The 24,683-nt window shown below is 35.7% G+C and overlaps 4 protein-coding genes, 1 long non-coding RNA gene and 2 pseudogenes across 5 annotated transcripts; 6 read left to right on the top strand and 1 right to left on the bottom strand.

Moving 5' to 3' along the window:
• Window positions 1-3,068: 3,068 nt before the first annotated feature.
• Window positions 3,069-6,303, bottom strand: LOC147941405 (uncharacterized; annotated as a pseudogene).
• Window positions 6,304-8,090: 1,787 nt separating this feature from the next.
• On the top strand, window positions 8,091-9,895 carry LOC104773768 (E3 ubiquitin-protein ligase SINA-like 4). Its single transcript, XM_087456400.1, has 2 exons — window positions 8,091-8,392; window positions 9,051-9,895. Exons 1-2 carry the CDS (start codon window positions 8,108-8,110, stop codon window positions 9,741-9,743), a joined length of 978 nt encoding a protein of 325 aa, XP_087312526.1. The 5' UTR covers window positions 8,091-8,107; the 3' UTR covers window positions 9,744-9,895.
• A 2,745-nt stretch (window positions 9,896-12,640) lies between these two features.
• On the top strand, window positions 12,641-14,146 carry LOC104773780 (E3 ubiquitin-protein ligase SINA-like 2). Its single transcript, XM_087456465.1, has 2 exons — window positions 12,641-12,810; window positions 13,302-14,146. The coding sequence occupies exons 1-2, from the start codon at window positions 12,685-12,687 to the stop codon at window positions 13,995-13,997; spliced, it is 822 nt and encodes a 273-aa protein (XP_087312591.1). The 5' UTR covers window positions 12,641-12,684; the 3' UTR covers window positions 13,998-14,146.
• A 914-nt stretch (window positions 14,147-15,060) lies between these two features.
• LOC147941404 (uncharacterized) lies at window positions 15,061-15,892 on the top strand. Its single transcript, XM_087456605.1, has one exon. It carries the CDS (start codon window positions 15,085-15,087, stop codon window positions 15,781-15,783), a length of 699 nt encoding a protein of 232 aa, XP_087312731.1. The 5' UTR covers window positions 15,061-15,084; the 3' UTR covers window positions 15,784-15,892.
• A 194-nt stretch (window positions 15,893-16,086) lies between these two features.
• Window positions 16,087-16,443, top strand: LOC104773778 (E3 ubiquitin-protein ligase SINA-like 2 pseudogene; annotated as a pseudogene).
• A 2,433-nt stretch (window positions 16,444-18,876) lies between these two features.
• LOC104773777 (E3 ubiquitin-protein ligase SINA-like 2) lies at window positions 18,877-20,405 on the top strand. The gene is made up of 2 exons (XM_010498428.2): window positions 18,877-19,102; window positions 19,348-20,405. The coding sequence occupies exons 1-2, from the start codon at window positions 18,983-18,985 to the stop codon at window positions 20,203-20,205; spliced, it is 978 nt and encodes a 325-aa protein (XP_010496730.2). The 5' UTR covers window positions 18,877-18,982; the 3' UTR covers window positions 20,206-20,405.
• Window positions 20,406-23,924: 3,519 nt separating this feature from the next.
• LOC109125603 (uncharacterized) lies at window positions 23,925-24,346 on the top strand. The gene is made up of 3 exons (XR_002032716.2): window positions 23,925-23,950; window positions 24,189-24,254; window positions 24,333-24,346. It is a non-coding gene; the product is annotated as an uncharacterized LOC109125603 (long non-coding RNA).
• The last annotated feature ends 337 nt before the right edge of the window (window positions 24,347-24,683 follow it).

Here is a 24,683-nt window from a genome sequence, read left to right as displayed (position 1 = left end):
GTGAAGGAGATATATTCATACATATTCAGCTCAAAGTACACAAATCACTGGCCATATATCGATCGTTCTCAATTGTCTCAAGACTCTACTAACGTTCGAACACGGAGCTTCCTCGCCCGCTATGTTTTCAAAGCATCAATCCAAACAGTTTGGAAAGAGAGGAACAGAACGTAGGTCTCTCCTTTCAGCTCAAAAAAAGAATTCATTTCGGTGGCTTACGAAGACTTATCAAGGAAATTCGATATTAGAAGTTGCTCTCTCTTAGTTTTTTTTTATAATATTTAATTTTAATTTATATTTTGTTGATGGAATGGAACTATACCATGTATAGTTGGATTCTTTTGCTAAACTAACCCTTCTTTCCTTTGTTGGCAATGTCCTTAAATAATTCAAATAAAATAGGTTGTTGACCAACAATATATATATATATATATACACTTTTTTTAATTAGAACAAAAAGTTATTGTATTGTTGCAAACTATGCACAAATTACTGGTACTCTTCCATATTAGATAGTCTCTTAGTTTTTACTTCTTCTCATCAACTAGTTTACTGGTTTCTTCAAGTTTTATGAATTGAAATAATAAAAAGGTATTATATGAGAAACTATAATTTTTGTATATAAGTGATATCCTCTATATAAAATTAAAGATAGGGGAAATCTCTCCATGGATGATGACACATCATCACCTCTTCATTAACTTTTGATTTTGTTAAATACGTTTGAGATTCTCTTATTTTCAAAGTGGAGAGAATCATTGTAATATATGAAAGTGCATCACAGCTCTGAAGGTGACAGAAGCTTGCGAAGTGTCTCAGAGTGCTGATATGCTGACGTGGCAGATGGGCTGACGTGGAGAAAGATTATGGGACGCCGTGACAAGATGCGTGAGAAGGAAAGAAGAAGGGATCAGGATATACTCGAAGTTATTGAGAGTATATTTTCTTAGAAGAGATAAGAAAGGATATTTCCTAGGGATAAGGAATATTTTCTTTTAGCTGAGATATACAAAGATCTAGGTTAGAGATCGTTTTGTGGGGGGTTATAAAGTGACGAGGGCTAGCCGCAAAGAGAGCTAGCCCTCGTAGGATAAAAAGTTGTGAGTTTTTGTAAACCTTCAAGCAAATTCAAAAGGCTTTGAAGGTGAGTGTGTATACTCTTTTAGATCTACACAGGGTGGTATTAGATAGATAGGAGAGTGAGCTTTGTTTGTCAAGTCTTGTAAGAAACGAGGTTTTTATAAGACTGATTAAAAACGTTTGTTTGGCGCGTTCCAAGTGTGTTATTTCTGTGTGTTTGTGTTCTCTATACCTTTACAAGATATATAATATGACTAAATGATAGACTTACAAATTATTTGAAAATATTTCGTGGAAAGGGAACTAGGTTTTGAGTGGTGCTTGCAAAACTAGACCCCTAACTTGAGTCTATTGCAAAACTGACTACCTCTTTTTTTCTGTTCAACATTTGCCACTTTTTCCCAATTAAATCCTTATGTATTTATTGTATTCACAAAAATGCCATTATTTCTAATTTATTTGAATTTCTTGCGAAAATGTTTATTACATCTATATCCTCATCTTCTTCTTTTATTTACAGTTGTGCCACCGCCATCAATTTTCCAACAACCATGAACAACCAAATTTGAAGCTCTTAAAGCTTCAACAACCTGAATTTGTAAGCTTAAATAACACCCAATGTTATGAGAACTTCATTTTCCTCCATCTCCTCTCCATTTTAATCCAAGAAAATTTACAAGTGCATTCATCTTGTTATATGTAATGATTCTTGGATAGTGATTAAATTGGTGATGGTTTCTTCCGTGGTGACTAAAGACGACGTCCTCGGTGCTTGATATTGCGAAACAACCACCGATAAGGTTATTTTCTGGTAGATTTCGTGATTTTCCTTAATTTTTTTGCGAAATTAGACTTCATTTGTTAGTCTAACCGTCATAATATCATTTAAAGTCTACTATGTGGTCAATTTTGCAATTAAAAATTTATCGAGTAGACTGAAATTTCAGTCTCCTTAATTTCATTTGAAAACAAAAAAATATGGTTCAGACTGCATTATAATCTTTCTGTCGGATACTTCGTTTGCAGTCTACTAAGGTGTATTTTTGCAATTGACTAAATTCTTGACTTTTTAGTTATGACTGCTGGACGAAGTCTTCTTCCGATAATAAAAGAGTAGACTTCTATAGTGGCTATTTTTGGATTTGACCAAAATATAAAAACATTGACCGTAATATTATTGATATAAAATTAATTAGTTGACTGCAAAAGAAGTCTACTAGTTAAAAAATTAAAATGTTGGTCAACCCCAAAAATGACCACGACATACTGCAAACGAAGTCAACATTCCTGGAGACTTCGTACAAAGTTTACTTGGCGAAAGTCAAACTTGGTCAATTGCAAAACTAACCACAATGAAGTTTACTTTTTCTAGTTGACGAATAGATGAAGTCTACTTGTCAGCTAGAAGTCTACTACCAAGTCAATGGTTTGGTCAATTGCAAACTTCCTAAGAAGTCTACTATGTTCATGAGAGAGTTTGCTGTTTCGCCCCATGTTCTTGCCCTGTACCAAACTGCAAGTTCGTTGGCACATATGCGAATCTCAAAAGCCACGCTCTTCATGCACACTCTTGTGGTGATGATGATATTCTCATCCGGTTTAGGTTTGACCAATCTTTTCTGTTTTCCATGAACCTTGGTTGGAAGAAGACTGTCGTTTTGAAGGAAGAGAAAGAGAATGATTTGATAGTAGTTCAGGCTTTCAAGGGATCGGAGGGCGTGTATGTTACTGTTAACCGTATCGCACATATGGGTCCGGGGATACGCGACGTCTTTTGCAATCTGTCTATAATCAAACCGTGTGGCACTCTAAATATTGGAACGATGGTCAAGAAAATTCAGAAAGTGAGAGAGCAAATGCATCCCGAAGATGACGACGTAATGTGGATTCCGCCTAGAATGTTGAGCGGCGAGGTCTGGATGATGAAGATTTGCATCGGCTATGATAGCCATAGCTTGTTTAAAAGTTTTAGGTTCTGTTTCCACAGATTAAGCGAATATAGAAGCACAATAGGAAGGAGAAAATTGATCATATGAAAGATATGAGGAAATGGGATATGGTGTAGTATGATTTGGTGGTAGAGATGATGAAATTTGTGCAAGTGCACAATGGTACTGAGATAAGTAGCTAGGAGCCTTGGTCGTACGTTTTGGTCTATCAACAGGTAAAGAAACCCTAGCACTATCAGACACAACAGAACATTTGCTTTTGCGATTAAAAACTGTTGGCAAATTTTCAGTGACAACAGGTGAAAGTGCAGGATTAGAATGATCAGTGAGAGGACTATCTATATGTAAACTATTTGGATGTACAAGGTTATCAGAGGTAACATTATTATGATTGACATGTGGAAGAACAGATGATGATGCAGCAGAAGATGATGGTATGTGAGACGATGCAATGATGAAGATGAATCAAACATAGGTAAAGACTCAGAATGATCAAGAACAGGAAGTGGAAGAATAGTATGAGAGAAGAAATCTGGAATGATTGATTGTGGAGTTTTGAAAGGAAAGATGGTCTCATGAAAAACAACATTGCGAGTGATAGAGATGATATTAGTATCTAAATCAAGAACCTTATATCCTTTATAACCAGAAGGGTAACCAAAGAAAACACAAGGAGAAGCTCTAAGACTAAACTTATTCCTATCCTTCTGAAGTGTGCTAACATAACAAAGACAACCAAAAGTTATAATCAAGGAGTAATCTGGTTTCTTTTGCAACAAGAGTTCGAATGGCGTTTTATTATTCAACAATGGTGAAAGAATCCTATTGATTAAGAAAACAGCTGTCAGTATGCAATCACTCCAATATGTTAGTGGTATATTGGATTGAAAAAGCAAAGCCCTAGCCACATTAAGAAGATGTTGATGTTTGCGCTCAACAACAGAATTCTGGTGAGGAGTATAAGCACAGGAAAAATAGTGAACAATGCCATTTTCTTTGAGTAAATCCGGAAAAGCCAGTTCAGGGGCATTGTCACTTCGAATTGCTTTGATTTTTGCACTATATTGTGTAAAAATATACTTTAAAAAGATTGGAAAAGTAGTAGTAACCTGACTTTATTTTTCAACATATAGACCCAAGTTACACGAGTACAATCATCTACTAAGGTAAGAAAGTATTTGAAACCATCGACAGATTCTGTTGAAAAGGGACCCCATATATCTAAATGTACTAACTCAAAAGGACTTGCAAACAGATGATTATTAAAAGGAAAAGTTAAGCGTTTTTGTTTTGCTAATGGACAAACTGAACAATGATGATCCTTAGACAGACTGACTCTAGGAATAGATGCATTACCAGACAAAATATGTAACTTGCCAAGCAAGGGATGACCAATGCGTTGATGCCAAACACTCTCATCAGCCGACAAGGATCCAATAAAAGCTTGAACTGTAGAGACTTGTGAACCAGAGACTTGAGATTCAGGGACATTTGTTGTTGAGAGGGATTGAAGATCAAGAACATAGAGACTGTGCATTAGACTACCCCTCCCAATCATCAAGTCCTGAAAAATTCCCTGAAGAAAACAGAAAGTAGGATAAAAATGAGCTGAACATTGATTGTCACGAAGTAAACTACTGACACTTATCAAATTGAAACGAAACGCAGGAACATACAAAACATTGTATAAAACCAAAGCATCAGGCAATACAATTGTGCCAATATGAGTGATAGGAAGTTTTAAACCGTTAGGCAATGCAACAGCCGTATCAGAAACTACTGAGATTTCTCTAAATTTTGACAGATTACAGCATACATGACCAGTGGCTCCACTATCTATTATCCAAGCACCATTAGGCAATGCATTTTGTAGGTAAGAAAGAGATAAATGTTGAAAAGTGAGAGAATGATTTTCATAACGAAGATTCGAAGACAATGTGGAAACATTACCAGAAGAAGAATTACTAGCCATGACACCTTTTTCAGAAATGGAAGGAAGAGATTGATTATTCGGAGCTGCAGACTGTGGAGGATGAACTGTTGTGAGCTGATTAACCATATTAGAAGTAGGCAACTCTGGAACTCGAGTATGCACAGCAAGTTGACAAATCAAAGACTGAAGTTGATCTTGAGAGATCTGACTGAAATCCAAATTCAGTACATTAGCAGCCGGAGGAGGATAGTATGGCACAGACTCAGAGGAAGTTCCGGTAAAAACATTTACAACATTAGCCACAGTCTTCTGTTGAGGAATAACACTCTGATGTGGTGGTATGGATGCAGGAAACGAAGGAAACTGAGAAGATTGACCTCTAGGATTAAAAGAACCTCTCCCATTGTTGTTATGTTTATATCCAGGCGGATAGCCATGAACACGGAAGCACTTCTGTACGGTATGTCCCAATTTACCACAATAAGTACAGAGAGGTCGATTAGCATCATTCCTAGGCCTATATGCATTATAAGCAGCAACAAACTCATTTGAGGCATAAGAAGATGGCTCAACATTTCCACTAGTCTGAAACACCACATTCTCATACTTGACCACAGATTTCATACTCGCAGTGCTTTGCCTCTCATCTTGAACAACCATATTAAAGACTGTTTCAATAGATGGTATTGGCTTGAGCATCAGGATATGTCTTCGCGTCTATTCAAAAGATCCATTGAGCCTCATAAGGAACTTAGTAACCTTGCTCCGATGCTGCAAAGACTCCCATAACAAAGCAGCATTACATTCACATTTTCCACAGGTACAAACTGGTAGCTCAATATAGTTCCTATGCTCCTCCCAAAGAGTAACTAAAGCAGTATAGTAAGATGTCACATCCATGGAACCTTGGTGTAGAGTACTAAGTCTATGTTCTATCTCATATACACGAGGAGCATCGTCATTCTTAAAACGAGCTATCAAGGTGTTCCATATACCTTCAGCTGTTGGGATATACAACAAGCTTTGCCCAATCTTCTTAGCAACCGAATTAATCAACCAAGTGGTAACAATGTCGTTACATCGTGACCAAGAACCAAAATTAGGATGATCAGGAGATGGTTTAGGGATTGTACCGTCAATAAAACCCAGCTTATTACGAATGTTCAACCCGACTCTCACTGACCTCCTCCAAGAATGAAACTCAGCTCCTGTATCCAATCTATCAGTGACAAGCTGAAGACCAGCATGATCAGAACTATGGAGAAAGTACGGACTCTCATAAAGATCCGTATTAGGTTGAATTGAATCTGCAGTAACCGGAACATGATTCTCTTGTGACATCGTAGCTCGCGAAAATGATATTGAAGCTATGAAAACAATATTGACGAAAGAGATTGAATCGATTGAAACAAAAGAACAAGAATCAAACTCAATTAGGTAAAAAAATCGAAGAAATCAAAAGAAAAACTCATAAAAGAATCGCGAACATGAATTGAAGAAATGCGAGAAGAATAAAGAAACAGATTCGTGAGAGCATCAAAATGAAAGATTGAATGAGAACGAGCCTAGATCTGGAAACACTCATGGTTAGATCGTGAAAGCTCTGATACCATATCAAGTTCTTCTTCTCCGACTTGTAACAGACTCAACAAGACGAAGTGAGAGGAAGAGAAAGATGGAAAAATATATTCATTCTCATTAATTATAAAGTGTACAGTATAGTTTTTTTATATACATGCTAACTATAAAGGCTAACATAAGCCTGACTTAAGTTAGCTATAATAAAGAATATGTGCTAACATGCACTTGTGAACAACCATATATGTGATACGATATTTATCTAGAATAGTTAATTATCGTATGTTATTTTGTGCATTATATAAGATTCTTATCTCTATTTTTGTTGAGTTATGAAATTTTATATTCATTTTATGAGTTTTAAAATTAAAAAAAAAAAAGTATTTATGTTTAAATATATATTCTTATTTGCTAAACCAAATACTGCTCAGATTTTATAAACTTAAAGCTAACTTGAAGCCACTTACTACAACATAACTATATGGAAATCGATGCTCGTAGAGCTGAGAGGGCAAGAAAGATTGCTCTCAACAAAAGCAAGAAGGCTTCGAAAGCCTTAGCAAAACTCAGTGATGGTGGCAGCAACAAGACACCAAAATCGAATCCCACAGGTCCAAACTCCTCAACGCCATGTGAGAGGCATGAATGAAGAAGAAGAAGAAGAGGCTTTTGTCTTTTAATTCTCTTGTTTATAAAAAATACTTTAATATACTCTAATGTCGTCTTTTCTATGTTTTGGTCTGTATGTCTCAACACGTTGTAGCTTTGGTGATTCATGGTTTTCTCATTATATGAAATGTCACCGCAAGTAATTTGACTTGTGACAATAATAAAAAAAAAATCAGTTGGCTTTTCAAAGCTGGCACTTTGCAATTTTATGACACATGTGAAAAGATAAATTCATTTTCTGAATAAACAAATTTTAATAGTTCACTAATATGTACACCAGATCCATTGATAAAATGTCTACTAGATCTAGTGCATCAAGTAATACATAGTTTGATTTTTAACATTTGTATCATTTTTTAAAAAATCTGCAAGGTAGACAATACGTTATCAAAGAGAAAATAAACATAGGAGGGTTCAATGGATCTCCTCTATTGAATCACAATATATAGAGAATAGACAACATAGTTAACAGAAAAGATGTTATCCATACACGAAAACGGCTAAATTTGATCGATTAGAAAAATGTGTAAATTTAGTTAACTAGGTAATATTTTTATGTTTATGTCAATTCAAAAGAAATGGATGTTTGAATTGTACATGGTTAAAATGGATGTGGCACACGACAAGAAAGAGATTAAACGAAAAATAGCATTAATCACTACTTTTGATTGCATTATTTAAAATTTTTCACTATATTAAAGTTTAGAAACAAAAGAGTAAGGTTCCCAAGTTCGTCCGGAACCCAAAACCAAAGGACTTTTCGAATTCGGGTTTTTTACACAGCCTTATTTCGGGTTCGGGCCGGGCTTTTTTAACCCACGGAACATCCTTACACGCATGCATAAAAGCCAATTAAAAAGGGAACTCGATCCGTCAGTGTGAGGTGGTGCCAAGAGAGATGATGAAATTGTCTAGACACAACTACGGAAGAGGAATCATCCACCGTATCTCCACGAAGAGGCGACGACTTCCTTCTGTTTCCACCGACGACTCAAGTTCTATGCAAGAAGAAGACGAAAAGACACTTGTGGTGCTTAGTGATGATAGTGATTCTGACGAAGATATAACTCTCCAATCAAGCAAACGCCGGATTAGTTCATCACCCAAATCCGTAACTCTGCCCAGTTCGAATGTTCTTGACTGCCCCAATTGCTTCGAGCCTTTGACAAAACCAATCTATCAGGTTCGTTCCTTTCTTTAAAAAAAATTAGGATTTGGTGAAATTGCAAATGAGAGCCATTCACTTATGTTAAAAGGTCACAACTTTGTCTCTTAATTTGTTAAGCTAAGTTCAAAGGTAACAACTCTATGTCCCAATTGTTTGAGAAGCTAATATAGTTTGCTTTCTAGCTAGTGTTGCTGTTTTGTTTTTAGGTCAACGAGTTTCACTTTAGCCAGTGTTGCTGTTTTGTTTTTAGGTCATTGAGTTTCACTTTTGCTAGTGTTGCTGTTTTGTTTTTTTAGGTCAATGAGTTTCACTTTAGCTACTGTTGCTGTTTTGTTTTTAGGTCAATGAGTTTCACTGTAGCTAGTGTTTTTTTTTTTGCTAAGCGAGTAAATATCATATAAATGAAAAGAGTTTGGTTTTACAAAATGATGACCCAAAAGTTTTGGTTCCTCGGCAAAAATTAGGATAAAAAAGCGAGGGAGCAAAATAACAAATTCAAGCCAATGATTACTTCAACTGTAGCTAGTGTTGCTGTTTTGTTTTCGGGTCAATGAGTTTCACTTTAGTCAGTGTTGCTGTTTTGTTTTTAGGTCAATGGGTTTCACTAAAAAGTGGAAAAATCGATTCTTTTTTAGCTCTGTGCTAACACTTTGTGTTTTTATTGCGTTTTTAGTGTAACAACGGGCATCTAGCTTGTTTCGTGTGCTGCATCAAATTGAAGAAGAGATGCTCGTTCTGCAAATTGCCTATTGGCGATGTTCGATGCAGAGCCATGGAGAAGGTCATAAAAGCAGGGCTAGTCTCATGCTCAAATGCAATGTACGGGTGTAAAGAGAGCACCCCCTATGGAAACAAATTACTAAGCCATGAGAGAGTGTGTGTTTTCGTGCCATGTTCATGCCCCGTTAAGGATTGTAACTACATTGGCTCCTACAAGGATCTCAACAACCATTTTCGTGGTGCACACAAACGGAGTCTGGGTTACATATTCGGCTTGGAGCTGAGACGTTCTATAATATTCTGCTTGGAGCAGGACGTTAGTGATCAGATGGTCATTTTTCAAGAAGAGAAAGAAGGTGATGTGATTGTAGTTGAAAGTTTCACCGGATCAGAAGGGGTGTATGTGACTGTGAGCCATATAGCGCCTACTGTTCCGGGAGTGCGCAAATTCTCCAGCAGCCTAGCCAGAATCCAAGAGCATAGCACACTAAGGCTGGGGTTGCGGGTGAAGAATATTCAGAAATCGAGAAAGCTAGAAGAGCAGCCTGAAGATGACTTTCTGTTGATCCCATCTTATATGTTGAGTGGTGTTCATATTAAGATGGAGATTAGCATCGGCAATGAAGATGCCTATGTTCATATCTGAGCTATGTTCGGTCAGTAGAAGTAGGGAATTCTGTTAGGTAATGAATGGGTCATTGAGTTTGGCTTTGTAGTTTCATGCATTGCATTTACAATGAGTTATCATAATTTATGGAATAGACATTTCCATCCTCTAATAACAGTTTTTTTGCATTACATATATGAACTTCCGAAGGACCAGACAACATCTCCTCAATTTCTTGTTAACTAGAGCTGCTTTTCGAATCATGTAATGCGCTTGAACATGAATTAGATAGATACTTAGATGACAAAAAGGATATATTACATCATGTTTCATTGCAATCGAAGGACAAATTACAATCATTAAATAAAAAGTGCCTAAGAGGGGGTACTCAAATGAGGATTATGGAGGATTTTGGTTTTTTATTAAAATCATTTGTTATTCAATTTATGATTTTAAAATCACTTCCCAAATCCAATGTTATTCAATTTGGAATTTCTTGAAAATCATTTAAAATCACTCACAATATCTTGTTATTCAACTAATAATTTGTCAAAATCATATAAAAACAATTGTTATTCAAATTATAACTTTTTTAAATAGAAAATCAAAACACAGATTTTAGGAGACTTTGGATACATTTTTACATGAGAAATCCAACAGAAAAAATCACACCTTAAGAGGTGTTATTTTGAAAGATTTGTTTTTTTGAAAAATGTCGTCAGAATTTTCTGAGTTCATCCTTCTTGAAATAAAAACAAGGGTTTCAATGAGAAAAGTGACTTGATATCCAAAGAAAAACATTTTTTATATTCTGTAGTGGATGTTGATGACGTTTTCACAAATGATATCCAAAGAAAAACATATTATGTAGTGAATATGATGCTACATACGTTTCTTCAGATCCTCTGCAAATACATCCCTGCAAGTGAGCTCAATGATTTTTCTACAGAGACAATACTTTTTTAAAAACAAGTCCCATTCCTTCTTTTTTTTTAAAAATTCAATCGTATCGCCCACAGTTTTTCTTCTCACCACTCCGAACCAGAGATAGAGAGAGAGAGATGCAATCGCTGCAGGAGAAGGCATCGGTATTGAGCGGCGTCGATCAGGCTGAGGCCTTCGCTATCGATAAATCCAATCTGTTCGAAAAGCTCGGTCTTCAGACCTTCATCAATCTCTCAACCAATTTCTACACCAGGTTCTTTCAATTCCCTTTTCTAACTATCTGTTTCCTCTGGGTTATTTATTATAAACCTCCTAACCCTCACTTGTTAAAGCTCATTCCTTTCCATTTAATCTGGGTTTAGCCTAGGAGACTGTGGTTGAAAGTGTGACTTTTTTAATTTTTTTCAAGTGATTCAAGTCCAGTCTCTGCTTGTTCAAATGAGAGAAATTGGGATTTTTGGCAATTGCAGATTTGGGAGGTTTATTGGCTGCTTTTGACCAGTCTTTTACCTTTCTTCACTAGTGAACTCTCAAGATTTTTGACAGTAGAAGTTCTATTTATGGACCTTTGTTGTTCTTAAGGGTTAAGGGATATCTTGTTGATTCTTGGTTTTTGAAATGGAGGGTTTTTGAAACAAAGACTGCAGAGACAATACTTTGAAAATACTCTGTGAAAATTTCAGAGACAACTCCATTGCAAATCTGATAGGAGTTTTGTATATTTTAATTCACAAGCTTGCATTCTGTAGTGACAATCCTCTCACCAAAATGATGGACTTGATTCTCTCAGCAACATCATTTGTGGTAATGTCATCAACATCTCAATTTCTTACGAATCTGCAATTATAATCGAAAAAAGAGCAAGAAGGCAGAAGCGATATTTTCTATTTTGGTTTTAAAATCTCTTAAAATCACCCAATATATATTCTTTTAAAATTTCAGCAAATCACAAAATACTTTTCCTTTTTTAAAATTGAAAAACTAACAAATCCACAAAGTATCCTAAAAACTATCAAAATCTAAAAAATTTTAAATCCCATCAAATTCTCTAAAATCCCATTTGAATACCCCCCCCCCCCCCCCTCTAAATTTTCTAATCCTTAGCTTTATATCAACACAAGTATCACACAAATTTCTCTACCATCCATGTAAGCAAACACAATTTTTAATGATTATCAACAACTAATTTTGATTATATTTTTTTCTATGAATTTTGATGATTTGGGTAAACTTGGTGAAATAGTTACTCCCTCTGTATTATATTACTTGTCATTCTACACAATTTCACATATATTAAGAAAATAATTAAATTTTATTATTTTACCCCTCACTAATACACTATTTCATTTGATATAAATAATTAATAAGCTAAAAGTTAGGTATAAAACTGAAAATTTGATCCGTAAAATTGCATCGTAAACACAAAATGACATGTAATAGAAAACAAAAAATTAACTCTAGAGTGACAAGCAAAAATAAACAGAGAGAGTATGATTTATTGTAAAATTTTTCCAAATCTCACCTAAATTTTTTAGATTTAATTTTTGCATTTTAAGTAAGCATATTTACTAAGCTCTCTTACATTTTCAAGTCTCCTTTACTGATTCGTTCTCAAAGTTAGGATCCGTTTAAGTCACTCAAAATTGATTTGTTAAACTGACTTAAATTAATATTTTGTTGAATTTCTTTGATTTTATATGTTAAATTGAAAACATACAGTAGATTTTTGTGGGACTAAAAGAAATATATAATACATCAGTTTTCTGAAAAAATAACTAGTGAATTATTTTATTTGATTATAAAACATACTTTTAAAAATATGAAATTAAGTAAAAAATAATAATAAACACATTCAAGTGCATAGACGTTACGTTGTGAATGGATAAGGGTTAGAAAATTTGTTATCACTAGATATTTTAAAGTCTGACTCAAACGGTGCGATGGAAAAAGACACAAAAACAAATTAGGGCTTATCTCCTTCTCACATTTCCAAGGGCAGACATAACCAATACCTCTAGAAAATTTTCGATAAACAATGGTGGACAACACAAGCGTCGCTAGAGACGCATTGAGCAGCCACCCTACCAAGGAAGAACTAGAAGAAATGTTTGAAAGCTTCGAAATTTCCTGCTGTGACGAAGTCATGTTTCCTGTCTCTCAGGTCTTTCACGCCTCCTTCTTATAATCCGATATATATATATAGTTGATTTTAACACTGATTTGTGATACAACACTTTTCCATTTGATTGAATTTGCACATGACTCCTGTAGAAGATTGGTAGAAGAAATATAATGGATAAATTAGTATATTTTCTTAGATTCTGGACTAGATATGGTTGATAAGACCAAGAAAAATGTGTGGGAATAATACCTCCCAAAAGAGGTTCAATAATAATAAAACCAACTCAAGTGTGTTTATAACTAATCTCACCATTCCTTTTGTCTTACTGATGATAATTTCCTCTCTAGAAAACATATGGATTACGGATTAGGGTTGGTTAGTTTTCTTTTCTTTTTGTTATTTGTGAGTTGACAAGTTCAACTAGACAAGTAGTTAAATATGCATTGGTACATTTCTTTTCTATAGACTAGTCGTTGCAGCTTTCGGTAAATATATTATTCTTAACTAACTTTGTGATTTTTGCATTTCAGTGTATTTGTGGACATATAACATGCTTCTTGTGTTGTACTAAACTAAGGAACAAATGCTCTCACTGCAATTTGCCCATTGGTAGAAACCGATCTGGAAAAGTGGAGAGAATCATGGAAGGAGACTCTTTCCTGTGCCAAAACACCAAACATGGCTGCACCATGAATTTCAATGATGACAAAGAACTATCAGTTCATGAGAAGGAATGTTTTTTTGCTCTGTGCTATTGTCCTGCACCTAACTGCAATTACAAGGGCGTGTACAATGATCTCAATAGTCACTACTCTGATAATCACAGACACGAACCTACACAGTTCTGGTGTACAAAATCCATTTGGGCATGGCGAGACTTTGCAGTCATTCAGAGGCATATAGATGGTCCATTGGTTGTTGTCATATATTTAAAGAAGCCACAAGGTTTATATCTGACAGTGAACTGTATTGCACCTTCTGCTCCGGGAGTTGGAGAGTTGTCCTACGATATCTCATGTTCGATCGAAGGTAACACTATGAATTTTGGATCGTCGGAGATGAATAGGGTTCCGAAATTGAGCTTCGAAACTCTGGGAACAGACTTCATGTTGGTTCCTAACTTTTTCTTGGTTAAGTGTCCTACATCAAATATGGTAATTCGCATACGAGAAAAAGATGAAGAAGATGTTGATGAAGAAGTAATCAGCTTATACAAACCATTGTAGGCCGCTCTTCTGGTACCCTTATGATAAATTTATGATGTTTCTTCTAAACAAATATTTCTTATGGCTCATTGTTTAACTTAATTGTAAACGAGTACAATCATCACTATACTAGGCTACATGTTTTATTTGGGCATGATAATTCAAAGACATTCTTGTTCAAATCTGTATGTGCTTTTTTGTAGTATTTATTGTGTAGTTTATTTAAATTATTTAAAAAAAAAAACTCAAGATATATACTAAATATTACTCACTGATGAATACAAAACTTTTATCTCATGTCTCTTCCTCCAAGAAGACATCTTAAATGTAATGTTGTTGATGTTTGGAATGAGAGAAGAGTGATAGCAACATAGGAGTGATGGTTGGCAGGCTCTGGTCTTATGTTGCTATCAAAGAGAACATATCTGTTTATAGTGGGATTTGGGATAAGTTTCTTTGGTTGGAGTACGAGCAATTTCAAGAGTTTTAGCGGCCTTGGATTTGGAAGTTGGTGCATTACAATAGGCTCAACATACGTAATTTAGATTTCATTAATGTCATATTCGAATCTGATGATAAGTGGTTAATTAAAACAGGAGCTTTTAAACATTCGTCAATATCATATTTTTTAATCTTTTGATATTTGAATACCAGATTCGTTACAACCTACTATTGGGACTGATGAACCTTTTAAAAAACTAATCATAATACGAGTTTTACTTTTCTACAATAACTGAAAATAACTTTTTAATATGATATAGAGTCACTTACACTCCCTAAAGAAAGACATGAAATGTTAATGGTTAAAAATATAAATTTTTGCTCGTGGGCTTTATTGGTACTCCGTTCTATAGTTGGGTGTGTAAGGACAGGACTGATTTGGGAAATTATTTATGAAAATATTTCTATGAAGTGTTTTTTCTTTTTAGTTAGAAATAAATCTACAAATGGTTGAACAAAATTTAATTAGATTGACCAATTTGTTGAATTTAAATGGTATGGACAAAATTAGGAAATACAAAATTAATTTTTATATTAAAAATGAGAAACAGGGATAAGATACAACGATAAGAAATTTTTGACTCTCAAGTTTCAACAAGGCAAAATCATGAGTAATCCCGACGAGAGAAAACTGAATTCTGAGGAAGAGAAACATGAAAGTTCTGACGACAGTGGCTATCAGTCTGTTCTGGCCGTGCCGGCATTGAGTCTCGCTGAAAGTTTTAATGTGGATGAAACCATCCGTAAAGAAGCCGCAGTTGCGGCAACACTTATTGTTGATGCTGCTAAAGAAGCCGCTGGGAAGAAGGATCAACCTGTGAGTGGAAAAGGTGGCTTTGATGGGGCTCCCAAAAATAAGATCAAAATCGGACGACCACGTGTCTTAGTGGAAGCTCTTGCCGGAGCGTCTGGATCTACAGTCGTCGCTTCCACCATGGACAAAGAGCCAATTAAAATGGCTAGAAAGAAAGGGTCGACGCAATTGACCAACCCTCCTCAAGGTCCTCCCACATGTAACATATGTTGGATAGGTTTTGGTTCTTGGAAAGCAGGCTTTGGACACTTAAGCCTGCACAAAGATCGTGGTTATCAAGGTTTCCTTCCTCCACCAACATTTGATGCGGCTGAGGAAGGATTTGGTGGCACGATTGCTGCTTCTTCCGGTCGTGGAGGGTCTAGTTCAGGCACTAGAGGGTTGGAGATTGATCTGAATGTTGATCCAATAGAGGAGGACGAAGGAGGGAGTGCATCTGGTGTTACTCCAAAGTTTGATCTCAACAGGTCACCACCAGAAGAAGACGGTTAAGAGGATGATAAAGCCAAGTGTAAAGCATTCTGAGACCTTGCTAAAACGTTTCAATTTTCAATTTTAAATGTTTGATTTCAATAATGTGCATGTGCGCATGCAAATACTCTTCCTTCGTAACATTGTTTTCTTCCGTTTGTTTCTTTGAAGTATTCAATTTATGCTATTGATGCTTCATAGTTTATATTATTTTCATTGAAACTGTAAGAATGTAATAAGATTTTTTACATTTGACAACAACGTTGCAATGAATAAGTCGTTCGCTAAAAACCAGTAGTCAATCTATGTTACCGATCCAGAATAATGGAGAGTGTTTTGGAATCGGTCATTGTCCCATGCCGAAACGCTGAACATGGCTGCAAGGAGAAGTTCTCTTATGGCAAAGAATTAGTCCATGAGAAGGAGTGCTGTGTTTATATGTGCTATTGCCCTGCACCAGATTGCAACTACAAGGGCATGCACAAGAATCTCTACTGTCATTACTATGCTAAACACGAGGCTAATTGCTCAAGGTTCACGTGTGGCCAGTACGATGCCGCATGGTTACGCATCAGTAAGAAGATATTAGTCCTTCAGGAATATGAAGATGGTCCATTGGTTGTTGTTCATTGCTTCAAGGCGGCACATGGTGTGTATGTGACTGTCAACTGTATATATTAGTAAACATGGGGTCCAAATCAAAACCAATTCGCAATAAGTGGAGAGATCCATGTACTATATATATTGTCCCACAAATCTCTATTCTCTCGATGTGGGATATCTTAATACACCCCCCTCACGCTCAGGGCTGGACATCTGTAGCGTGAAGTTTGTGGGACTGAACATCCACGGGTAAACCCACAATCGAGAGAAATTTACCATGGGCTCTGATACCATATTAGTAAACATGGGGTCCAACTCAAAACCAATTGGCAATAAGTGGAGAGACCCATGTACTATATATATTGCCCAACAAATCTCTATTCTCTCGATGTGGGATATCTTAATACACCCCCTTCAATGGACCTAACTCACTCCCAAAAGCTAGCTCAAGAGAGGAGGGTTGCCACACACTATATATATTGCCCAAAGAATATAGATTCTTCCGATGTGGGATAATTCTAACACCCCCCTCACGCTGACATTTGAAGCGTGAAACTTGTGGGACTGGACATCCACGAGTGGTAGACCACTATCGAAAAGTTTGAACCTAGGCTCTGATACCATATTAGTAATGGGCCAGTTAAAAATACTTTATAAATATTTTCCTGAATCTGTAAATTCGAGAACTAAAAATCAAAGTAAACTTGCTAAACAGAATGCAAGAAAGCACGCAAAAACTAGTTTATTTCTTTCATTAGCATTTCCGCTCCTTTTTGATGTGTGATGTCAAGTACGTGTTGATTTTCAAAGTAGGTATTTTTGTTTGTAACTTCGACTATGCTTCAAATTTGGAGAAAACAAATTGTTGGTCTACTTTAAGATTTCTTTTAGAGTTGAGCATAATCAAATATTTTGATAGCTTAGAGTTGAGCAATTTGGTAATACAATTAATTTCTCGTAAATGATTAATTTTAACAATTTCAAATCAGAAAATTTTAAGAAACCAGGATACTAGTTAATGAAAAAAAAAACAGAAACTAAGAGAAATTAATGTGAAAGAGTTGCAGGGAACGTCAATTTATCGCTTATGGAAATAAAGAAACTCATCAAGACCTCACAAATCACAATATAACTTCAAGACCATCGTGTGCCCTAATACTCGAAATCAAGAATCTCACCTGTTGTCAGAGTTTATCGGCTCTCTAGGGAACAAAGGGTTACTCATCCAAATATCTCGGTCCTAGCTACTTGTGGTTTGGAATTTTTCAACCTTAACTAGCATGTGAGGTCTACTTTATATACATAAATGAATCGGAAGACACTGAATCTAGCAAACAATCTCGAGAGACAGAGTCAATGGTTGAATTCTAAGAAAGATTGAGGTCAATCAAAACATAAAAGGCCTCTGAAGCTATGGACGAAGACCAAGGTTGTTTTCTCGTAATTATTAGTGGAAAGACTCCATTGATGATTATGGTGGGGAAATGGGGGATGACAGTGAAAGGGGATATTAAAGACAAATTGTATGGCGCTTGATCACGAGCGTCATCCTCCAGTAGGTGAGTTATAAGGTACTTTTTTCACATTGGTGACCTTTAAGCGAGAAACACAATAAAGTAGTGTTGCACTTGCATTTCCGTTCCCTGCAACAAAAGTGTGCACGTGGGTAAAATGATATGAACTCTTACAAAAAGGGAGTCTAGTTCTTATAGGCTAGTTGGATCGTATTTCACAAAGTTAGCTTTCAAGGTTAACTCAACATGTGAACCTGTGAGAATATAAATAGTGTTGTGTAATGCTTATTATACTGGTCTCATAAAAAACTATCGACAGTGCTAATTTACCATGTACTGGATCATGCTTTAAAAGAGACAATTTGAATATGCAGGTGAAATGAGAGTATATAGACGGATCTCGCATGATGACTCGTCTCTATGTTGTGCTTTGCAGCTCAAGATGTGTTGCTTAAATTCAAGCTTAATCAAGATTTACAAATTAGAAATTCAAAGAAGATGCCAAAAGAAAATCATCTTGTATATGCCTTTGATGAAACTGAAACTTTCTCATTTGATCAGATCATAGCATCCACAAACTCTAGAGATTCCACTCCACCAATTTTTACATGGCAATGATCGATGGTGTTTTTGTTTTCTGTTTTGATGATGAGTAAACCCAGTTTTCCTTTTTATGTTCTACAAATCTCTCAAAATCACCCTAAATTTGTTTCTCTTATAATTGAACCGATAATGTAATATATGTAAATTTCAAAACTCTAAGACATACAAATATAATTTACATTAAAAATTAGAAACATAAAAATATATGTGAAACAAAATGTAAATATCCAACTTTTCGTTTATGTAAAAGGAAAGATATCAAAATGAAGAGACTAGATAAGATTTAGTGATAACGTTAAGAGGATTAGTCATCCACAGACCACATACGAACTGTGTGAATCTAATCTTAAATTTAAAAACGTTGGGGCGGGAAGTATAAGGAAATAAGGGTTTTCAACGCACCCTTTGCTTCTGTATGTATATATAAGTAGCAAAGCATAACCTGATCTCTGGAGAAGCATCGAGCAGCCGCCCAAAGAAACAAAAAAAAACTTGTATCCATGGATAACGCTGGAGGAACTTCAAGTGGTGACGTGATGGCACAACATGGGATACTATTCGAACTTGATCTGCTGGACTGCCCAATCTGTTGCCTGCCACTGACGAGTCCTATCTTTCAGGTCTCTCTTCTTCTTCTTCCTTGTTTATATTTTTTTTTGTTGGTAACAAAATAATGATTGCATGTACTCACGAGTCGTCCTAGAAAGATTATTTTTCTTGATATGAGAGTTTAGGATAATACTGATTAGTGTAAACAGTGATTCGTATAGGTAAACATAAATGTAATCTAGACTGCAATTGCTTAGTTTCTCTTTCTCTATACAACTTTGATAATATTAACTAACTCTGAGCTTTTACATCTCAGTGTGAAAATGGACACATACAATGCTACAGGTGCTATAAGAGACTGATGAGGTATAAGTGCCCTTCCTGCTCTTTGCCGGTCGGTAACATTCGATCAAGACTCGTGGAGAGGATCGTTGAAGCTGTTAATATCTCTTGCCCTAATGCTAGACTTGGCTGCACCAAGAAGTGGTCTTATAGCAAAGACGGCAGAGAATCATCCCATCAGAAAGAATGCAGCTTCACTCTCTGCTACTGCCCTGACCCAAACTGCTATTACACCGGGGCTTACAAGGATCTCGCCGCTCATTTCATCGCCAAACACAAAGCTAATTACTCAAAGTTCAGGTCTGGCCAGACCGATGACGCATGGTTACGCATCACTGAGAAGGTATTAGTCCTTCAAGAAAATGAAGATGGTCCTTTGGTTGTTGTTCAGTGTTTGAAGGGAGCACATGGTTTGTACGTGACGGTGAACTGCATAGCACCTCCTACTCCAGGTGTTGGGGAGTTCTCTTATCGTCTCCTCTTCCGGAGTGGAATTCATGATGTGGCGTATAGATCCAACGAGATGACCAGGATCCAGAAACTAAGCTTCGAAACACCTGTAAAAAATTACATGTTAATTCCATATTATTTACTGGATGACGTCTCTATACTGAAGATGGAAATTAGCATTGGCGGATTGATAATAGAAGAAGTACAAGAAGCGGAAGAAGATGATTATGAAAGCGATGATGATGATGATGATGATGATGATGATGATGATGATGATGATGATGGCGATGATGATGGCGATGATGATGGCAATGATGATGGCAATGATGATGGCGATGATGATGGCAATGATGATGATGAGGATGAAGAGGGAGAGGAGTAATTATCAGTTCATATATGTTGTATTGGGTCGTTGGGTTCATATACCAGTGGCCTAGCTAGTAATGTATTCCGGTGTTTTTTTTTTTTTGTTGTTGTTGTTGTTGTTGCTACTGCTTTCACCCATGAACTCTCTCTAAACTCATATTTTAATGGCCTTATTGTTTTATTAATGTTTGTTTCTTTCTCTGACCATCCATTATACTTATACTTCTCTTTGTTCTTATAATTAATTAAGCGATATATTTTTATTGTGGGAGGGTTGTGTACTACGGATGTTGTGCTATGGAACGGTGAAGGGGATATATTCAGACATATTCAGCTCAAAGTACACAAATTACTGGCCATATATATCGATCGTTCTCAATTGTCTCAAGACTCTACTCACGATCGAACACGGAGCTTTCTTGCCCGCTATGTTTTCAAAGCCTCAATCCACACAGTTTGGAAAGAGAGGAACAGAACGTGGGTCTCTGCTTTCAGCTCAATCAAAGGATTCATTTCGGTGGCTTACGTAGACTTGTCAAGGCAATTTGATATTAGAAGTTGCTCTCTTATGTTTTTGTAATATTTTAATTTTAATTTATATTTTGTTGATGGTATGGAACTATACCATGTATAGTCGGATTCTTTTGCTAAACTAGCCCTTCTTTCCTTTGTTGGCAATGTCCTTAAATAATTCAAATAAAATAGGTTGTTGACCAACAAAAAATAATAATATATATATATATATATATACACATTTTTTAAGTAGAACAAAAAGTTATTGTATTGTTGCAAACTGTGCACAAATTACTGGTACTCTTCCATATTAGTTTTTAGTTTTTACTTCTTCTCATCATCTAGTTTACTGGTTTCTTAAAGTTTTATGATTTGAAATAGTAAAAAAAAATTATATGAGAAACTATAATTTTTGTATCTAACTGATATCCTCTATATAAAATTAAAGATAAGGGGAATCTCTCCATGGATGACACATCATCACCTCTTCATTAACTTTTGATTTTGTTAAAGACGTTTGAGATTCTCTTAAGTTTAAAGTGGAGAGAATCATATAAGATATATGAGTAAATGATAGACTTACAAATTATTTGAAAATGTTTCGTGGAAAGGGAACTAGGGTTTACTCATTTATTTATGTATCCAAGTCGAAGAGATCCAAACTTTAATATATAAATAATAGTGGTATGTCTGTATTATTGAAAACTATGAACACGTGATTTATATTTGTGAAGCGATTATTGTATCAGTATCTCAACATACAACTTTTTTAATGTCAAAAAATATAAAATATCGTGGAGTGGAGAGGATATTAGTAGGGCACACGGATGTCTAACCAAAGATAAGGAGAGAGACGACGATTTGTTATGAAAAGAACATGTCAAATAGCATAACTATTAACTATACGACCAAAAAATAACTTTAATTTACATATTTATTTAGATTGATATGAGAACTCAAGAGCTATTGATATGTATTGATATGTATGGAAACTGAGACACAAAGTAAGATAGAGGTTTTTCAAAATAAAACTTCTTTATTAGATAATCTGTTTAGTAAACTTACAAGTTTCACTCAATCAATTATCTAATCTATTATGTTCATGGATTTATACACAATCCAAGAATCTCTCAAGACAAACCCCTTAGTCCCCTTAAACGTTATACTTTCTTACAAGAAACCACATAATCTTAATGTCTAAGAATTCTCTTGCTCTTTTTGTGCTACCCTCTACAAAGGCTTAGCCCCCTATTTATACACAATTGGTCGTGGCCATACAAGCTTAAATTCCTATTCTAATCCTAATAGAAATTGTCAAATCTCTTTGCAAATTTCCTTTTCTCTTATGGAATAGGAAAGTCTTCTTCATATTTCCTTTTCTACTAAAAAGGAAACTCTTCATGCTTCTAGACTCTTCTCAAAGCTTCTAGTCTTCATAACCTTCATGGTTTGAATATTAACCACCTTAGCTGATTTTCTTCTTACAGCTCCACGTTATCTTCTTCGTTGAACTACTTCTTGTAGTACTCTGAACTAGTGCAGCGACTGCAGCAACATCTTCATCTTCATATTTGCCTTTCATAAATGTCATTTTCTTTTTTCTTTTCATCTTGTTGTAAAACTCAGTTAAGAATACATTAACAATCTCTCCCTTTCTTATTGAGTTTTACAATCCAAGCTTCACACAACATAAGCTTCAACTACTACTTTGTTGATCTCCAAATTCTCCCTTAATCTCCAAGTAAATATCTCTGCAGCATCTAAAACTCGATCTTCATAACACCAACAATCTCCTCCTTGATGATTGAGTTTTAGAACCAAAACACATACTTAATGCTCAGATGAAAATGTCATTCTTTTTCTTACATCCGAATCACTTTGTTGTATTATGTCATCTCCCCCTTTTTAACTTTGGGTGTCTCTCAAGGACAATATAATTCCAGCAAAGAACTGAACATCAAAAACCATCTTCTTCTCCCCCTTCTTGTGAGCACACACAAGTTAATAACATCTTCATAGGTTGACACTCTCACTGTTTCCTTTCCAGTATAAAAGAACTCTTGTAACAACTCTTACTTATATGTCTTCAAACAGAGAATAACCAGAGTAGTAAACGGAAAATTGGTAATTTCATACCCCAGGTAAGGGGGTATGTTCAATTCCTACATGATGTTTAACCCTGTACAAATCCATACGTTAAGTTAAATAAATTTTTAATTCACAACCCCAACTCTTAAAACTTTGCTAATACATACCTAAGACGTAACATTGTTAAGAAACCGTTAACGGGCTTCTGACGTGGACGCCACATATGAAGAACTTCTTTCGATCAAAATGACGTCGTTTTCTTCCTTCTTCTTCTTTTGATCAAAACGACATCGATTCCTCAAGATTGTCACTTCTTGCGTCTCCAACGCTCAGAAATCCAACCAGAATGGTGCCATCGACGCCGTCTCTGTCGTCGGGAGGGAGCAGATTCGTCGTGGTCTTCCTAGCAAAGGACGCATGGCCGCCGATTCGCTCGATCTTCTCAAGGTGAGTCTTTTGGGATTCCTTGTGTTTCACCCTTCAGATAATTGAGGATTTTTTCTGGGAAATTTCCATGCTTTATTTCTTCAGTTTGGTGTTGTTTAGTGGGAATTGAAACAAAAAAGTGAGCCCACACATTAATTCAATTTGTTCTGGGAATTGCTTCTCACAATGCTCTTTATTTTTGCACTGGAGTCTCTTTTAATCGTCATTTTATACAGTGTTCTGTACTTGCATATTAAAATTGCGATCATCTCTCTGTACTGTAGAAGATATTGTAAGGAGCTATACTTACCTGCTCAAGGTCTAGTATTTTCTTATATTTGAGCTAATGACTGTGCTGTGAAGCCTAATTATTGATTGTATATTGTTCCCTAGGCGAAGTTAGGTAGTACATGAGTGTCCTATTGTTATAGTTTTGTGTTTGTTTCATGGTCTCTTGCTTGAAGATCGAATTCTCCTTGTTTAATTTCTTAAAGGTTTCATTTTGATCCTTTGATTCTCTGAAATGATTTTTCTCTATGATTTGCAATCTCATGGCTCCTTACGACTCTTTTACTTTCTCCTTTCTCATGAAGGATTTCCAGGTATGCATTCGGAGAAATCCAAAAGCGTATTTAGTTATTTGTTTGGTATTTCTTCAAGTTCTCGGCTTGTTTCTCTCAGGGGATCTGGATTTAGGCATTTTTGGTCTTGACATAGTTGGTGAATTTGGTCAGGTAAATAACATCATACTTCCATAACTTGATTAGCAGATACATGTTGAGGTTCTAGGGTATCTTTGTGCTGATGGTTGTTTTTCATGGTAGAGATAAAGAAATGAGTCTAATCTTGTTATTCGTTCTTCTATGGTTTTCCTTGACATTGCTAAACCATATTGTTTGCGATAGCTTATATGACCTAGACATGTCATCTGCAAACCATTTTGCAAGCTTAAAGATTTGTGTTATATATTAGGGTAACGAAGATCTTATCATTGTCCACGAAGCTCTCAACTTTGGAGATTGTCATCTCTCCCTTGCGGTACGTACAAATCTTTTATAGTTGTGGTTCATCATCAATACAGATGACTTCTTGATTGCTCTTTTCATATGATTTCAGATACCCAATTATGAAATATTTTCCGGTGAAAGAGAAAGAAGAAGAAAGAAGAAGAAAACGACGTCGTTTTGATCAAAATTCTTTTGTTTTCAAAACGACGTCGTTTCATATGTAGCGTCATATGTGGCATCCACATCAGAAGCCGTTAACGGTCTCTTAACACCGTTACGTCTTAGGTATGTATTAGTACAATTTGAAGAGTTGGGGTTGTGAATTTAAATTTTATATAACTTAATGTATTGATTTGCACAGGGTTAAACATAATGTAGGAATTGAACATACCCCCTTAGCTGGGGTATGAAATTACCGATTTTCCAGTAGTAAACCAACCCAGAAAATTATGAAACTTGA

Source organism: Camelina sativa, chromosome 7, assembly GCF_030686135.1.
Source record: "Camelina sativa cultivar CO46 ecotype springtype chromosome 7, ASM3068613v1".
Taxonomy (NCBI): Eukaryota; Viridiplantae; Streptophyta; class Magnoliopsida; order Brassicales; family Brassicaceae; genus Camelina; species Camelina sativa.
The sequence above is the reverse complement of the archived record's forward strand: the minus strand, read 5'-3'. Positions and strand labels throughout refer to the sequence as shown.